The sequence below is a fragment of the Macaca mulatta genome, chromosome 20 (genome assembly GCF_049350105.2).
Source record: "Macaca mulatta isolate MMU2019108-1 chromosome 20, T2T-MMU8v2.0, whole genome shotgun sequence".
Lineage (NCBI taxonomy): Eukaryota > Metazoa > Chordata > Mammalia > Primates > Cercopithecidae > Macaca > Macaca mulatta.
This window is the reverse complement of record NC_133425.1, coordinates 72,683,417-72,699,092: the sequence shown is the minus strand read 5'-3', so window position 1 is coordinate 72,699,092 and position 15,676 is coordinate 72,683,417. Positions and strand designations below refer to the sequence as shown.

General features: G+C 42.0%; 1 protein-coding gene across 3 annotated transcripts in view; it reads left to right on the top strand.

Annotated features, from left to right (window-relative positions):
• The window catches only part of ADAMTS18 (ADAM metallopeptidase with thrombospondin type 1 motif 18), a 153,912-nt gene extending 142,481 nt beyond the window's left edge, over positions 1-11,431 (top strand). For 2 of the 3 annotated variants that reach the window (XM_028840641.2, XM_077986920.1), the window contains exons 20-23: positions 983-1,165; positions 2,464-2,676; positions 4,372-4,519; positions 9,470-11,431. In XM_028840641.2, coding sequence (XP_028696474.2) covers positions 983-1,165; positions 2,464-2,676; positions 4,372-4,519; positions 9,470-9,585 — 660 coding nt within the window. In that variant the 3' untranslated portion in view covers positions 9,586-11,431. The remainder of the gene's footprint in view (positions 1-982; positions 1,166-2,463; positions 2,677-4,371; positions 4,520-9,469) is intronic. The other variant, XM_077986921.1, reaches the window with a different exon arrangement.
• The last annotated feature ends 4,245 nt before the right edge of the window (positions 11,432-15,676 follow it).

The following is a 15,676-nucleotide window of genomic DNA, read 5'->3' as shown; positions in this document are numbered from 1 at the left end:
TGATAGCTTGCCTCCCTTGCAGTGATAGCTCAACCGCTGCTCAATCATGGCTGGCAAAAAAATTTTAGGGAAGAATGAAAAAAAGGCAAGAGTTTTACCATCTGAACTATGAAGCCAGGTAGCAGCCACTGAAGACAGTTCTACTGTGTTTTCCTTTAGGGTATGTTAGATGCTGGAGGATGCTGCTTTCTGATTAATTTCAGCAATATACTACCATATCCCCTACCAGAGGTCAGAGTAAGGCTTTTTTTTTCTTTTTTTTTTATGTTAGGACATATCTGTTAGCACAGGGGTTCCCAACCCCCAGGCCATGAACAAGTACCTGTTCGTGGCCTGTAAGGAACTGGGCCGCCCAGCAGGAGATGAGCAGTGGGCCAGCATCACAGCCTGAGCTCTGCCTCCTATCAAATCAGTGGCAGCATTAGATTCTCAGAGTAGCTTGAACTCTTTTATGAACTGCACAGGTGAGGGATCTAGGATGCATGTTCCCTATGAGAATCTAATGCCTGATGATCTGAGGTGGAACAGTTTTATCCCAAAAGCACTGCCCTGCCCGTCCATGGAAATACAGTGTTCTGCAAAAGCTGTCCCTGGTGCCAAAGAAATTGGAGTCTGCTATGTTAGGGAATTAGGGGTCAGGAGGGAGAGTATTTTTTAGCTTGTTTAGGGGTTCTTTCAAATGAGAGAATATATTCCTTTATAGCAGAGGGTAAATCTACGTAGTACATGGTGTTGAGTCTAGTCTCTTTCTTTGCAGTAAGGAATATAATTTACAAAAAGAATTCAAATAATTGTTTATATGGTAGGTATGGATAAAGGGAAATGGGAATGGGGGTGGTTAAGTAGACCTCATAAAAAGAGCTTTGGTTCATGGAGTTCATCCCACCTTTCACAGGAATATGTTTAGTGTTTTTGTTTATGTTTTAATGTGGCTACTGAAACCTTAGGGGAATGCAAATAGAACTTTTTTTTCCTTCTCAAGTGTTCCAAGACCTGTGGACGAGGAGTGAGGAGGCGTGAACTCCTGTGCAAGGGCTCTGCCGCAGAAACCCTCCCTGAGAGCCAGTGTACCAGCCTCCCCAGACCTGAGCTGCAGGAGGGCTGCGTGCTTGGACGATGCCCTAAGAACAACCGGCTCCAGTGGGTCGCTTCTTCATGGAGCGAGGTATGGTTTAGAAGTCACTGCTGGAGGTTTCTTGAGATGCTCAGCTGACCCGCTAGCATCTAGGCTCACAGAACTCCTTCTTGTTGCACACATTGATACCAAACGCCTGCTACGTGCCAGTTCTTCTCTCCTGATTTCTTCTTCACGAAACATTGCTAAAACACCCCCACATTGTTCAGGCCTATGCCTGAGCAGTAGGGGCGCAAGATTTTGTATAGCACCCATAGAGAAACATGGATAAGGTATGCCAAGTGCCTTGATAGAAGTCTGTAATTTTATGGGAGAGCTCAAGGTTCACCCACGCTGGACTTCGGGAAGAACCCTTATCAGAAGAGACCTTTCTAGGGAGCATGGCCTGAAAAATGAGCAGGAATCAAAGCAAAAGGGGATTTGGGGGGAAGGTTGTGCCAGACAGTGGGTGCAGCCTCTCCTCAGGAGTGATGACAGGTGACTGCACATTCAGTACAGAAGGGACATGGGATGGGGTGGAAAGATCATGAGGGCCTTGGGTGACACACTAGAAGTAAAACTGGGGAGTCACTTTTATTTGAGACAGGGTCTCGCTCTGTTGCCCTACTGTGCATTGGCACAATCTCAGCTCACTGCAGCCTCCACCTCCCTAGCTCATGTGATCTGCTACTTCAGACTAGAGGCATGCACCACTACACCTGGCTAATTTTTGTAGCGATGTGGTTTCACCATGTTGCTGAGGCTGGTCTTGAACTCCTGGGCTCAAGTGATCTGCCTGCCTCGGGCTTCCAAACTGCTGTGATGACAGGCCTGAGCCACTGCACCCAGCCTAAAAGGTTATTTTTGACCCTCGTCATGTTACCTCCTATGTGTGAGAGGTTGGGTAAATTTAAAGGGTAATTATTTGCTGTACACTGGTTTTTCCCATTCAGCTCTTAATCCTTTTGTCTGGCCCTTACCCTCCTCAACTCAGATTCCTAACTCCCCAGGCCTTAGATCTGGACCTGTAAGTGTGTAACCCTAAACCTGGAAATCCTTTTGCCCACCTTGCCTTTCTCCCTCTGGACTCCATCTCACACCCATGTGGCATCTCAAGGTCCCTTTTTTGTTTCATGAGGCTAATGATCTATGTGATTTTGGGAAAGTGAGTTCCATTTGCTGAACTTTGGTTTCCTTACCTATAGCATGAGGTACTTGGCTGCTGTATCTTTACGATGAGCGAGTATGGTTGACCTTGTGTAATCCCATCCCTCCTGTTTCATGTGCATCTGTTCAGAAGATTTGACCTTGGTAGTCTTCACTTTTACACATCCTGTCTTGTCTCCTAGTGTTCTGCAACCTGTGGTTTGGGCGTGAGGAAGAGGGAGATCAAGTGCAGTGAGAAGGGCTTCCAGGGAAAGCTGATAACTTTCCCAGAGCGAAGATGCCGGAATATTAAGAGACCAAACCTGGACTTGGAAGAGACCTGCAACCAACGGGCTTGCCCAGCCCATCCAGTGTACAACGTGGTAGCTGGATGGTATTCATCGCCATGGCAGCAGGTGGGTACAGGCAGATTGAGGGGGTTTCTATTCAAGTGAGATGTCAAAAAATGAGGCATTCTGCAAACAGTTGCTCTTAGTCTGTTAATGGTTGTCTAAGTAAAAACAACTAAGGGTTCAAGTTCTGAAGGCAGAATGGGTTTTGTTCTTTGGCCATCTCTGCCCATGTGGCCTTGGGCAGGTAACAATCTGTAAACCTCAGTTTTCACGTCTAGAAAATTATTATCTGGCAGAGCTGATCATCAGAAAATGTGTATAGAACACTTAGCACCAGGCCAATCATACACTGCTAATTGCTGCTGCTACTGAAACTATCACTCAAGTCTTTGTTTTAGAAATGCTGCTCACAGCCTTTACTCATTTGGTTCTTACATCATGTTTCTGAACAGTGGAATAGCTAATATTTGTCAAGCCATTACTATGCACGGTGCTAAGTACTCCTATTCGTCGATAGTATGGTCCGTAAAGCTCAGGCAATTCAGCCAAGAATACTCAACTTTTAAACTTATCTTTTCGGAAGATTTGGGTGAAACTTTAGCTAGGATTGGTGTGTGATGCGGTCCTTCCAGCATTCCACCCAACAGATGTTGTTGCCCAGCTGTTCAGAGGACTCGGGTGCTACCCACCTCAGAGAGTCCGGGTAGAGGTATAAATATGTGTATGTACGTTATCTATTCGGGAGGATCTGGAAACCAACACATGGATTAGAGGAAATTAGCATGATTGTCTTTGGCCAGGCATTGTGCTAGGTGTTACACATATTGCTGGGGATTTCTTTTTTAAAATTGACTCTAATTAGATTAAGGGGTCAGCAAACAGTTACGAGCTGGCCAAATCTGCTCCCCCAATATCTGCCTGTTTTTATAAAGTTTAACTGGAAGGTAGCCATGTTCATTTGCTTAATATATTGACCACAGCTGCTTTAGTGCTGCAAAGGCAGGGACAAGTACTTGCAACAGAGGCCGCATGCCTATACAGCTTGAAATATTTACTATCTTGCCCTTTACAGGAAAAGTTTATTTAGATTATTTGATAACAAGACTTGCCCTCAAATTTTAATTGAGACAGAACTACAGTCAATTATAAGGCATATGTACATTTTTCTTTAATGCAGTAACTTTAAAATAAGAAAAATCCATTTAAAGGGCTACATTTTTCCCTGGTTTTTTCCTTTTGATGGCTATCTGGAAAAAAAGACAGTTGAGTTGTCTAATCACCGACTTCTAAGAAACACCAACTCTACCATGCCAACTCCAAATGTGGTTCCAGAGCTGTCTCTGACCATTTTTTTCTGTCCCAGTTTTGAACTATGTCCTCCAGGACTGCAGCTGCGCAGATTGTCTGGAATTCTTTAAATTGTGTGATTAAGTCCCTAGCTGTGTCTGTATTTGTTTCTGCATTCTTAGAGCAGCTTCTGTATTTCTGGAGCTTCTCTTCTTTATGAGTCACTTAACTGGGAGACACACACACTCTTGGGCTAGATAGATAGCATTTGCCTAAAACCCTTCTAATCAGATCAAAGGGATCACACTTGTTAGGATAGATGCTATGGACTGTAAGCACATGTGCCTGGCTCCAGCCAATCTGTTTCATCAGCAGGCATCTTGGTAATGTCATGAAGCATGGGAATTCCTTCTGTTTGATGTCACTGACCTCAGCAGAGTGTTTGACTCCTTCCTCTTCTCTCTCCTGCAGTGCACAGTCACCTGTGGGGGAGGGGTCCAGACCCGGTCAGTCCATTGTGTCCAGCAAGGCCGGCCTTCCTCAAGTTGTCTGCTCCATCAGAAACCTCCGGTGCTACGAGCCTGTAATACAAACTTCTGTCCAGCTCCTGAAAAGAGAGGTAAAAGGCACCATGCTCCAGTGAACTGTACTAGTCTCTAGATAACTTTTTCAAAGCCTACTTTGTTGGTGGTACAGTCTGTGGCATGGGTGAGCCATTCACCCGAAGTCTGTGTGACAGTGCTCCCTGGAGTTGTATAAGGCACCACTTTGGGGAAGTTCCTGTCCAAATGATCTTTTGGAGACAGTCTCACTCACTGTCACACAGGCGGGAGTACACAGCTCACTGTAACCTCCGCCTCCCGGGTTCAAGTGATACTCCTGCCTCTGCCTCCTGAGTAGCTGGGATTATGGGTGTGTACCACCACGCCTGGCTAATTTTTTTATTTTCAGTAGAGACAGGGTTTCACCAGGCTCGTCTCGAACTCCTGATCTCAAGTGCTGGGATTAGAGTCACAAGCCATGTGCCCCGCCTATCCTAGTGATCTTGTTTGCATGGGTCTGAAGGGAATATTTAATTGCCACAATAATGCTTTTTAACCATTACTAATTTGAAAATGGGAACATAAAGGTGAACAAGAATAGCCCTCATAGCCCTCAGGGAGCTCATATTTTAATGGAGGAGACAATTACAATCCATACATAAAGATTTTCATATTTGTTGAATATATAAAACAATTCAGAAATCAAAATAGTCATCAGTGAATATGTACTGCCCTAGGACTATACCTAAATATTTTCTTAAAGTTAGTTCAGGTAAAGTGCAATGAGTACTCACAGGAAAATGGAAAGTCTGAGTAAACCGTACCATTCTTCACTGTTTAATCTGACAAATGCCAGGAAATATTTTTCAGCCTAATATGCTTGCCTCGTGCTAAAGAATCTTGCACAAGACCAAAAAAAAAAAAAACTAGCTCTGTAGCAGTTACTCAGAGCCAGATCATCCTAGTCCATGCTGGGATACTGCATAGGGAAGAAATGAGCAAGTGGTCATGTTCTTCCAGACTCTGTCCTCCTTTCTTCACTATCAGTGATTTCTCATTTCCACCCTTAATTGCCAGAGATTCAGCCTATTCAGCCTAGAAGGCCACCAGCACCCCCAACGACAATGGCCGATTATGAAATTGCCCAACAGTAAAGGGAGAGTCAACATGCACATATGGCCCAAGGAAGCCATTTGTCTTATTATTTTTTGCTCACCCAGCACCTAATGCCACATTGGGCACAAAATAGGTGCTCAGTAAGTCTTAAATGAATACATGCATGATGTATGGCTACATGAAAGATCGTGTGCAAAGTGCTGTGAGGTACTCGAAGTCACCAAGCACCTTGTATACCTCCAGCACTTTTCTAGGAATGAAAGAATAGAGGTGGGTCCTGTTCTTAAAAGAAAGCTACAATAACAAATAAGTGGTGGAGTATTCACAGTGTTACAGTGATGGTCAATTCTACCTGTGGTGCTGGAATGAGGGGAGTCATAGGGTGCATATGAGAAACAGCTTGTTAAAAGACGAGCTTGGCTGGGTGCATCACCTGAGGTCAGGAGTTTGAGACCAGCCTGGCTAACATGGTGAAACCCAGTCTCTACTAAGAATATAAAAACTAGCTGGGTGTGGTAGCAGGCACCTGTAGTCCTCGCTACTGGGGAGATGGGAGGATCTCTTGAACCCAGGAGGTGAAGGCTGCAGTGAGCGGAGATTGCACCACTGCAGTCCAGCCTGGGCTTTTTTTTTTTTTTTTTTTTTTTTTTTGAGACCCTGTCTCAAAAAGAGGAGCTTCTCTCTGTGCCTCTTGGCTGAGTCAAGTCCCTTTTGGAAGAATAAAGGATACAAGCCCAAGGGTTTGTTCTGGGCCAAAAATGTAGCCTACAGTTTACTAAATTGAGGATTTTCTCCCATTCCAAGTACCAAGTATAGGGATGATGACATGGTGACTACTATGAACGTCGGTTGAGTGTATTTTCTGACTGAGTTTTCAGAAAACATTAGTCAGCAGTAAGGATGCCCATGGTGACAGAAGGAAGAAGATTCCATTCTTTGCCTCTTCTCTGAGCCCCCCACTATGGACCAGGCACTCTGCTAGGTACTGTGAGAGTTTCCTCCACTTAGGTGGAAGTTTCTACCCATTGTAGTCACTTAAACTAGACCCTAGAGAAGACCATTCTGCCCATGGTGGCATCCTGTCATCCAGTGTCACCAAACAGCTCTGTTGTCCCCTAGACCATCCTGAGTGCCAGTCTAGGGGCAGTCATTGTATACCATCATCAGTGTGTGATGCCTTAGCTGGGTGTCTTGGTTAGATCTCCACCTTGGGGAAACCATCCTTATGATTGCACTGTACATATAATATGTAAAATTCTCTTCAGGAAAAGAAGGCCCTAAAGCAGTCATACCACCCAGAGACTTGTGTCACACTGCATTAAAACTGGTTGTTTATGTGGCTGGAAGCTGCCTGGGCTGCAGACTAGTCATATTAAGTTAAGGATGACCAGACACTGAATACTAATAAGCTGCTCCTCATGGAATCCCACATTGTGAGATGGGGGCAGGCAGCATTGTATGGTGGAAGGAGCAAGGACTCTAAAATAATAAAAATAGAGTTGAATCCACACTAACTTGACACTTAGTAGCCATGGAGCTTTGGGCAAGTTTTGAAAAAAATGGGAAATAATGCTTACTTTGAAAGATTGTTTTGAGTAGTAAAGAAGGTAACTCAATTTTTCACACATTTCTTTAGTGCTTACTATGAACCAGAAACTGTTCTGAGGTCTGATTACAAAAATAGCAACCAGGTAAACAGGCACAGATCCCACCTTCTGACAAGCTTACTTCTAAATGGAAACAGCCAACAGACCAACCAATTAACACCCGGTGTCAGACAGTAAAGTAGCAGGGCTGAGGAGACAGGAAAACAACTTGAGATTATAATGGTCAGGCAAGACCACTTGATGATTTAGCACTTAAACAGAGACCTCAAGGAAGGTGAGCCACATATGGATCTAGAAGGAAAGTGGTGCTCGCAGAGAGACAGCAAAGGCCCCAAGGCAGGAATATACTAATCTAACTGAGGAATGGCACGATGCTTGGAGTACAAGAAACAAGGTGAAGAGTGGTTAAGCAATACATGAAAAGTGGTACTGGAGGCCTTGTCAGTCAGTGTAAGTATTTCAGATTTAACTCTGAGTACGATGGAAGTCAAAGCAGAACTTTGAGCAGAAGAGCAATAGGATCTAGCTTTAGGAAGATTACTGATAGTTAAGGTGAAAGGAGTGCAGGTTGTCTAGAGTAGAACAAAGACTTGTAAACTCTGCCAGGAAGGGGATGGAGGAGGTTCCACTAGAGCAGTGGCAGTACTGAAGAGGTTGGATGCTGGGTGTATTTTAAAGATTGAGCCAAGAGTATCTGCTGATTGCATGGAGAATTTGAAGCAAAGCAGTAATTCCAAGGTCATCTTCAATAGTGTAAATCAAATACCTGACTCTCAGTAATTATTATAATCAAAAACACTTGTACTGACAGAATAGTAATACATCTCATTTATGCTTCGTGACTTACATGAAAGGGGTGTGTAAAAAGGAATTTTAGGCAGAAGAATCAAGGCTTGAAGAAGGAACTCTAAGCATTTCTGAATTATGTGTAGTGTAGACTCTAAATATTTTCAAAGTCAGAACTGTGCCTTAAAAATACAGCAAAATGGGCCGGAGGTGGTGGCTCATGCCTGTTATCCCAGCACTTTGGGAGGCTGAGGCAGGTTGAGGTCAGAAGTTCGAGACCATCCTGGCCAACATGGTGAAACCCCATCTCTACTAAAAATACAAAAATTATCTGGGCTTGGTGGTGGGTGCCTGTAATCCCAGCTACCCAGGAGAACCATTTGAACGCATGAGGCAGAGGATGCAGTGAGCTGAGATTATGCCATTGCACTCCAGCCTGGGCAACAAGAGCAAAATTCCTTCTCAAACAAAACAGTAAAATGTGCCCTTGCTCCTAAAACATGTACTTATGTTCACATGCATTTTGTATCTCCTGAGGCCCATCTGAGTAAGAGTTCCTGATGTACAGTGAAAAAATCACATCTGTCCTGTTCATTGAACAACTAAAGAAATTAGCAAGGACTGGTGTTGACTTAATTTACTTGCAAACTGGTTGAGACTGACTTAAACCTGCACAGAATGTTGGAGACCCAGCTTTTTTAGTTAATCTCAACCCATTTGCAGGCATATCAGGTGGCTTGACTCCCAATATATCGGGCTCCTTGCTCCTGGAATTATAGTTCATGGACCAGCAGCACACCCTCCCTTAATGCTCCCCTCCGACAGCCCTTCTGAATCAGAACCAGTGGTTTAACAAAATCCTTAGGAGATTCCTAAAGCACTGTTTTAGGGTATTTCCCTGGACACTCAATTCAGTGGTAGCTCCCAGACTACACAGAGAGGATCAGACATTGATCTTGGATTGGATGTAACATTTTTTAAAAACAAATCATTTACTTTTGCTAACGGTCAGTCTTTTCTTGGCATCTAAATCCTGCCCCTACCACACTCCCCTACCAAAGTCCCAATGTTTAATCGGAAGAACCACATGTGGGCCCAAGACCTTTGTTCTGGAGGCCCTCACCTTAACAAAAAGGTGCTATGTTAATATTAATAAATCATGATATGCAAATCACCAAAGGTTGGGCGCAGTGGCTCACACCTGTAATCCCAGTACTTTGGCAGGCCAAGGCAGGCAGATCACTTGAGCTCAGGAATTCCTGGTCAGCATGGTGGAAAACCCTGTCTCTACTAAAAAATACAAAAACTAGCCGGGCTTGGTGGCACATGCCTATAGTCCCAGCTACTTGGGAGGTTTAGGCAGGAGAATCGCTTGAACCGGGGGGGGCAGAGGTTGCAGTGAGCCGAGATCACACCACTGCACTCCAGCCTGGGTGACAGAGTGAGACTCCATCTCAAAAAATAAACAAACAGGACAGACACCCTAGCCAACATGCTAAATGTATTTTCTTATTTTAGAGGATCCATCCTGTGTAGATTTCTTCAACTGGTGTCACCTAGTTCCTCAGCATGGTGTCTGCAACCACAAGTTTTATGGAAAACAATGCTGCAAGTCATGCACAAGGAAGATCTGATCTTGGTGTCCTCGCCAACATCTTAGGGCCAGGGGCTTACCTTTCAACCTCTGGAGAGACCAGCTGCCTTTGAGACCAGGAGCTGAGTACTGAGAACCATTTGTGAGCTGCGGCTGTGATGAAGGAGCCTGCTCTGAGGAACAGACAGTTTGCCACCAGGCTCCTATTTCAATTCCCTGAAGCACATGGTACTCTGAAGCACTTGAAAATGGGAAGCGATGACAAATCTGACTTTTAAAAAATCTTTGATTTGCACTGTTACATGCAAGAAGTGGTGAATCACACTGAGATATGTCGATCTGGGAAAAGACCCCCTTTGAATTTCAAAGGATTCAAGGGCAAAGACATCTGTTTTAAAAAGGTCCTTTATGACTTCAGGTTAAAGACTGAGACTCAGAACTTTCAAATCTGGATGGAATACCTTGCCTAACTGTTGCGTGGACTTCACAGTTTGACTAACCCTGTGAACACCCAAGCCAGGAGTTCTATGAGAAGCCAAATGGTGCTCGCAATTGCGCTTGCTGCTGGACTGGCAAGCTTCATGTTATGTTTATTTGGTGTGTGTGTGTCTTTATTATTTTGTTTAAACTATATTCTGCTTATAGAGAGTCTCTAAGACTAAAATTAACAACTTGAAAAGTATTCCAAGGAATATTATGAAAATAGGGCAACATGGACTGTTTTAAGATCTCCATGTAATTGAAATTCATACAAGAAAACAACTCATATAAAAGATAAATATGGATGCCCTTCACATGTTATCAACCTCGTAACTTTTGGTGCTTGCTGAATCAGTCCATGAAAAGCTATAGCCCGCTCCTTGGGAATGAGTCTTGGCAAGATACCCATTTCTGGTATTTAGAAAATATCTAGGAGGAGCTAAATGGCAAAACAGCAGTGTCGTGAGGGAGAAGGGACCATCATTTATAATGCTCTGTACATACTATCAGAGCTGCTTGGAAAATTGAAGGCCTCTTGTGGCTTTTTCCTACCAACTGATACGTTTAAATTTGCCCTAGGATCTAGTTAACAGCAAAAAAAAAAAAAAAAAAAAAGAGAGAGAGAAAGAAGGAAACAGTGGTAATAAAAAAAAATCCATCTGTCTTCTTGCTATGTTAATATTAATAAATCATAATATGCCAAGACCCACACTGAATAAGAGTATTTTCAGCCATCAGAAGCCAGCTGTTGGTAGGCATTAATGAGTTTAAAATTGTTCTCAGTTGAAAAAAACATCACACTATTTTGCCAAAACCAAAGTAATTATAATACTGTGTCCTCCTGTAATTTTTTGAGAAGTGGTTATAAAGGGCATATTTACATAAATTCTACTTTATTCCTCAACTTCTTTGATGAATGTAACCCAATTTTACTTCTTTAAAAGTCTCAATTCAGGCTGGATTAGCCGGCTCAGCATAATCAACTAGACAGTGGTTTGTTAAATTTAGCAGCATACTTTGTTCCCATTCTAATTAAAATCCTGAGTTCTTGAATCCCAGAGAAATAATGCTTAGAAACTTCTCTCCATCTGCTTGGCTTGGCTTGGCCTAGAGGAGTAGCCATTTTATCAACAGAGGAAAAAAAAAAAACAAAAAAAAAGTTCTCTACTACAACCCCCTTGCCTTCTGAAAAACAGCAAGTTATTTCTTTATATAATTATCATTTTATTATTTTATGGAAAATTAATTTATTAATTAATAGCCTATTATGTGTTCTCACTTGCTTCTCTAAGTAATATTTTGAGAAAAAATGTTGAATAAAACCATGGATTATAGAGAAAAGTCAAAATATATGTGTAATATTTAATTATTTTATAAGTTTTATAATAAAGTATTCCGTTTCTTTATCTTTGACACTTGTTAAATTCTTGAATAAGTTAGTGAAAAGTCAGTAATCGCCAAGGTAATTTAACTGTATAACTGTCAGTCAGGACTCTTAGAGAATGGTTGGGTGCAGTGGTTCACCTCGGTAATCCCAGCACTTTGGGAGGCCAAGGCGGGTGGATCACCTGAGTCCAGGAGTTCAATACCAGCCTGGCCAACATGGCAAAACCCTGTCTCTATTGAAAATACAAAAAATTAGCCAGCTGTGGGGGTGCATGGCTGTAGTCCCAGCTCCTTGGGAAGCTGAGGCTGCAGTGAAATGAGATTGCGCCACACCGCTCCCCGCTGGGTGACAGAGAGAGACTCTGTCTCAACAACAACAAATCTTAGAGAGTAACTTCACTGAGAAGAGGAAAGATAAGCTATTCAACGATTAGTGATTTTTCTTGTTTGCTTTTGAAGAAATCAAAGTATCAAATGCTAGGATGAAACAGATGACACATTTACCCTCTTAAGGACACCCTATTTTGTTCCCCTGTAATTGTCATGAAAACATTTGTGGAAATCATCTAAGATAAAGCTACCATAAATGTATTTTTACATTTCAACGTCATTCTATTAAAATATTTTTGTAAAAATAAAGAGGGGAAAGGGAAGGATGGGCAGGAAAAGAAGAAAAAAATACAAAGTAATTGTTCTTGGCTTTTCGAAATTTTGAATCATTAAACCAGTGGAGAATAAGAACTGGGCAAAGTCCAGTTGATCTGAAAATACTGTATTTTTCCCTGCATCTGTGATTACATATGTTCATATGCATATCTTTATAGTTAAGAGAATGTTTATATAAATTATTGCTCTTTAGCAAACAAAAAATTAAGAAAGGAAAATGGAACAGATGCAGATAAAATAGAAGACAGAAAAAAAGGTATTTTGTTCTTTTTTGAGACAGAATTTCCTCCTTGTTACCCAGGCTGGAGTGCAATGGCACAATCTCAGCTCACTGCAACCTCCACCTCCCGAGTTCAAGCGATTCTCCTGCCTCAGCCTCCCGAGTAGCTGGGATTACAGGCGCCCGTCACCGTGCCCAGAAAAAAAAAAAAAAATTTTTTTTATACCGTTTGGTAATAAGCAATCAAATATTAGTGTTTAATGGGAATCAGGTATTGTACTAAACTGTTTATGTATGTTATCTCATTTAATCATCACAATAGCCCACTTAGGAAGATACTATTATTCTTTCTTGGCAGGTGACAACTCAGATTCAGAGACATAACATATTTAGCGCTAGTACACAGTCACTGAGTGATAGGGTCAGGACTCAAACCCAGATCCACTGGGGTTCTCGTCACTGTGCTGCATTACCCTGGGTTAGAGGAAGAAAAAGAACATGCAGGCCTTAGAACTCTACTTTTTGCCCCCTTAGATGCATGTGAATGGAGTTTGACAATAAGTGATTTAACAATGATGAATTATGGGCAGAGCTGGGAATTTCAGATGGGGAACTGGGGTTGGGAAGTAATAAATTCTCACTTAGCTCGTCTTTTCAACAAAGTATACTTAAAGACTTGTTGCATATCTAAGTCTTTATTCCTTAATAATTGCTTTGCTCTGGGATGATATTATTTCCTGGGCAGTCGCACCAGAGTTATCTGGAGCCTGGAACTCCAAGTCCATTAAGATGGAGGGAAAGCGTGAGCAAGAATTCTCTTGGCATGGGTTCTATATGCTAATGGTAGAAAAACGACACCACACCAGAAAGAAAAAAAAAACCCCATTGTCTTTATATCTTTTGGTAATAAGCAACCACATATTTGTGTTTAATGGGAATCAGGTATTGTACTAAACTATATATGTTATCTCATTTAATCCTCATAATAGCCCAATACACCACAATACCTCACAATATACCAGCATGTATTATGTAACACATGGTTTATGAAAATTTATAGCACAGAACCCATTACTGCTAAGTGTGATGTGGAAAAGGTCATCTAATTATGTGCTATATGGTTTTATCTTTGAAAATGTAAAAATACGCATAAGGATTCCATGCTTTGTCTGTTTTACCTTATCTTCCCCCTAAGATCTTAATTCCTTGAATACCTTTGTGGTCTCCACTGGTGTTGAGGGTTAACACCTAAGATAGTTTTCATCAGTCACCCCTGGATCTGGGTGACTGACACTTTCCTCCTCCTGAGAGGACCACAGGCTCCTGAGAGGTGATTCTCAAACTGTTGTCACTCAATTGCTATCATGTGAGTTTTTCCCATAAGCACATATCACCTCTACCAACTTTTAAATCTAGTTAAGTGAAAATACGATTTGCTGCAAAAAATATTTAGGCCAGGCATGGTGGCTCACACCTGTAATCCCAGTACTCTGTGAGGCTGAGGCAGGCGGATCACCTGAGGCCAGAAGTTTGAGACCAGCCTGGCCAACATGGTGAAACCCCATCTCTATTAAAAATACAAAAATTAGCTGGACTTGGTGGTGACACCTGTAGTCCCAGATACTCAGGAGGCTGAGGCAGGAGGATCGCTTGAACTCGGGAGGTGGAAGTTGCAGTGAGCCAAGATCGCATCATTGCACTCCAGCCCGGGGGATATAGTGAGACTCTATCTAGGAACCATCATTCTCAGCAAACTAACACAAGAACAAAAAACTAAATACCACATGTTCTCACTCATAAGTGGGAGTTAAACAATGAGAACACATGGACACAGATAGGGGAGCATGACATACCAGGGCCTGTCGGGGGTGGGGAGTGTTGGGGAGGGATAACATTAACAGAAATACCTCATGTAGGTGATGAGTTCATGGGTGCAGCAAACAACCGTGGCATGTGTATGTAACAAAACTACATGATTTGCACATGTGCCCCAGAGCTTAAGGTATTTAAAAAAAAAAAAAGTAAAAATATTAATTTCTCTAAAAAAAAAAGATATTTAAAAAGCAACTGTTTTATAACTCCTTTAAACATAGAATCGATAGAACATGGCATAAAGGGTAGCCACAAAAGTAAGCCAAGTATTTACATTTGTTAATTTTAATTAAAAAATAAAATACAGTCACTACAATTGGTTTACAAAACTCATCTGAAAATAAAAGAATTCCTCAATGAGACTAAGTGACTTGTTCATAGTTTCTCAAGAAGAGTCAGTTTAATATCACTAAGTTTAGAATAAAGATGATATTTTATGTAAGATTTTCTTGAATCCCAATTCACAATTGCACAGAGAAAGAACAAATTATGTCCATTTAATTGTGCCTTGGCTGATAGAGCTCGACATTGAGGATCATGATGTAAGTGCCGTTTGTTCAACTAATTTTTGTAGAGAAGCCTTCAAAAGCAGTACCTACAATGTGTTTCTCTGAATGTGCCCAGCTATTTGTTAGTTTCCACAATGGCATAGTGCCTTATTCATGTACAACCACCATATTGTTTGAATGTCATCAAGAGATACTTGCAAAGTGTCCTAAGTGTTTCCTTAAACTATTTTTTTTTCTTGAGTCAGAATCTTGCTCTGTCATTCAGGCTGGGATGCAGTGGCACAATCTCAGTTCACTGCAACCTCTGCCTCCCAGGCTCAAGCGATTCTCCTGCCTCAGCCTCCCAAGTAGCTGGGACTACAGGTGCATGCCACCACGACCAGCTAATTTTGTATTTTTAGTAGAGAAGGGATTTAGCCATGTTAGCCCAGCTAGTCTCAAATTCCTGGCCTTAAGCAATCTGCCCGCCTTGGTCTCTCCAAGTACTGGTATTACAGGCATGAACCACTGTGCTCAGCTTCCTTAAACTATGTTTAATGAGGGACACAGTCAAGTTTATAATCAGGTCATTCAATAACAAAAAGTCATTTTTATAATTATTAGTTGGTTTAATGAATAAATTAGGTTTAAAAATTGTTCCCAACATTCTAATTGGGATTAAAAAGAGACACCAATATCTAGGAAAAGGAGATCCTGCATGTCTCTTCTTCCTACCCGTTTCATTCAACCCATTCTTCTTCACATAGCCTTGGCCTCCCCATTTAGACCATCTCTGCCCCATACAGGTTAGGAGATAGCTTGACATCGTCTCGTGTTGCACTGCAATGCCCATACCACACGCTGGAAAATGCTATTCTAGATCAAACCACGTGGTCTTCCTCAACTCTCCATTCTGATGGCAAATAGACTTTTTAAAACTGGCGTGCAGTACAAGGAGTGGTCCATTAACAGTCACAGCACTGAGGGAGATGGTAGCTCTGAAGATAAACCAGAGCCCG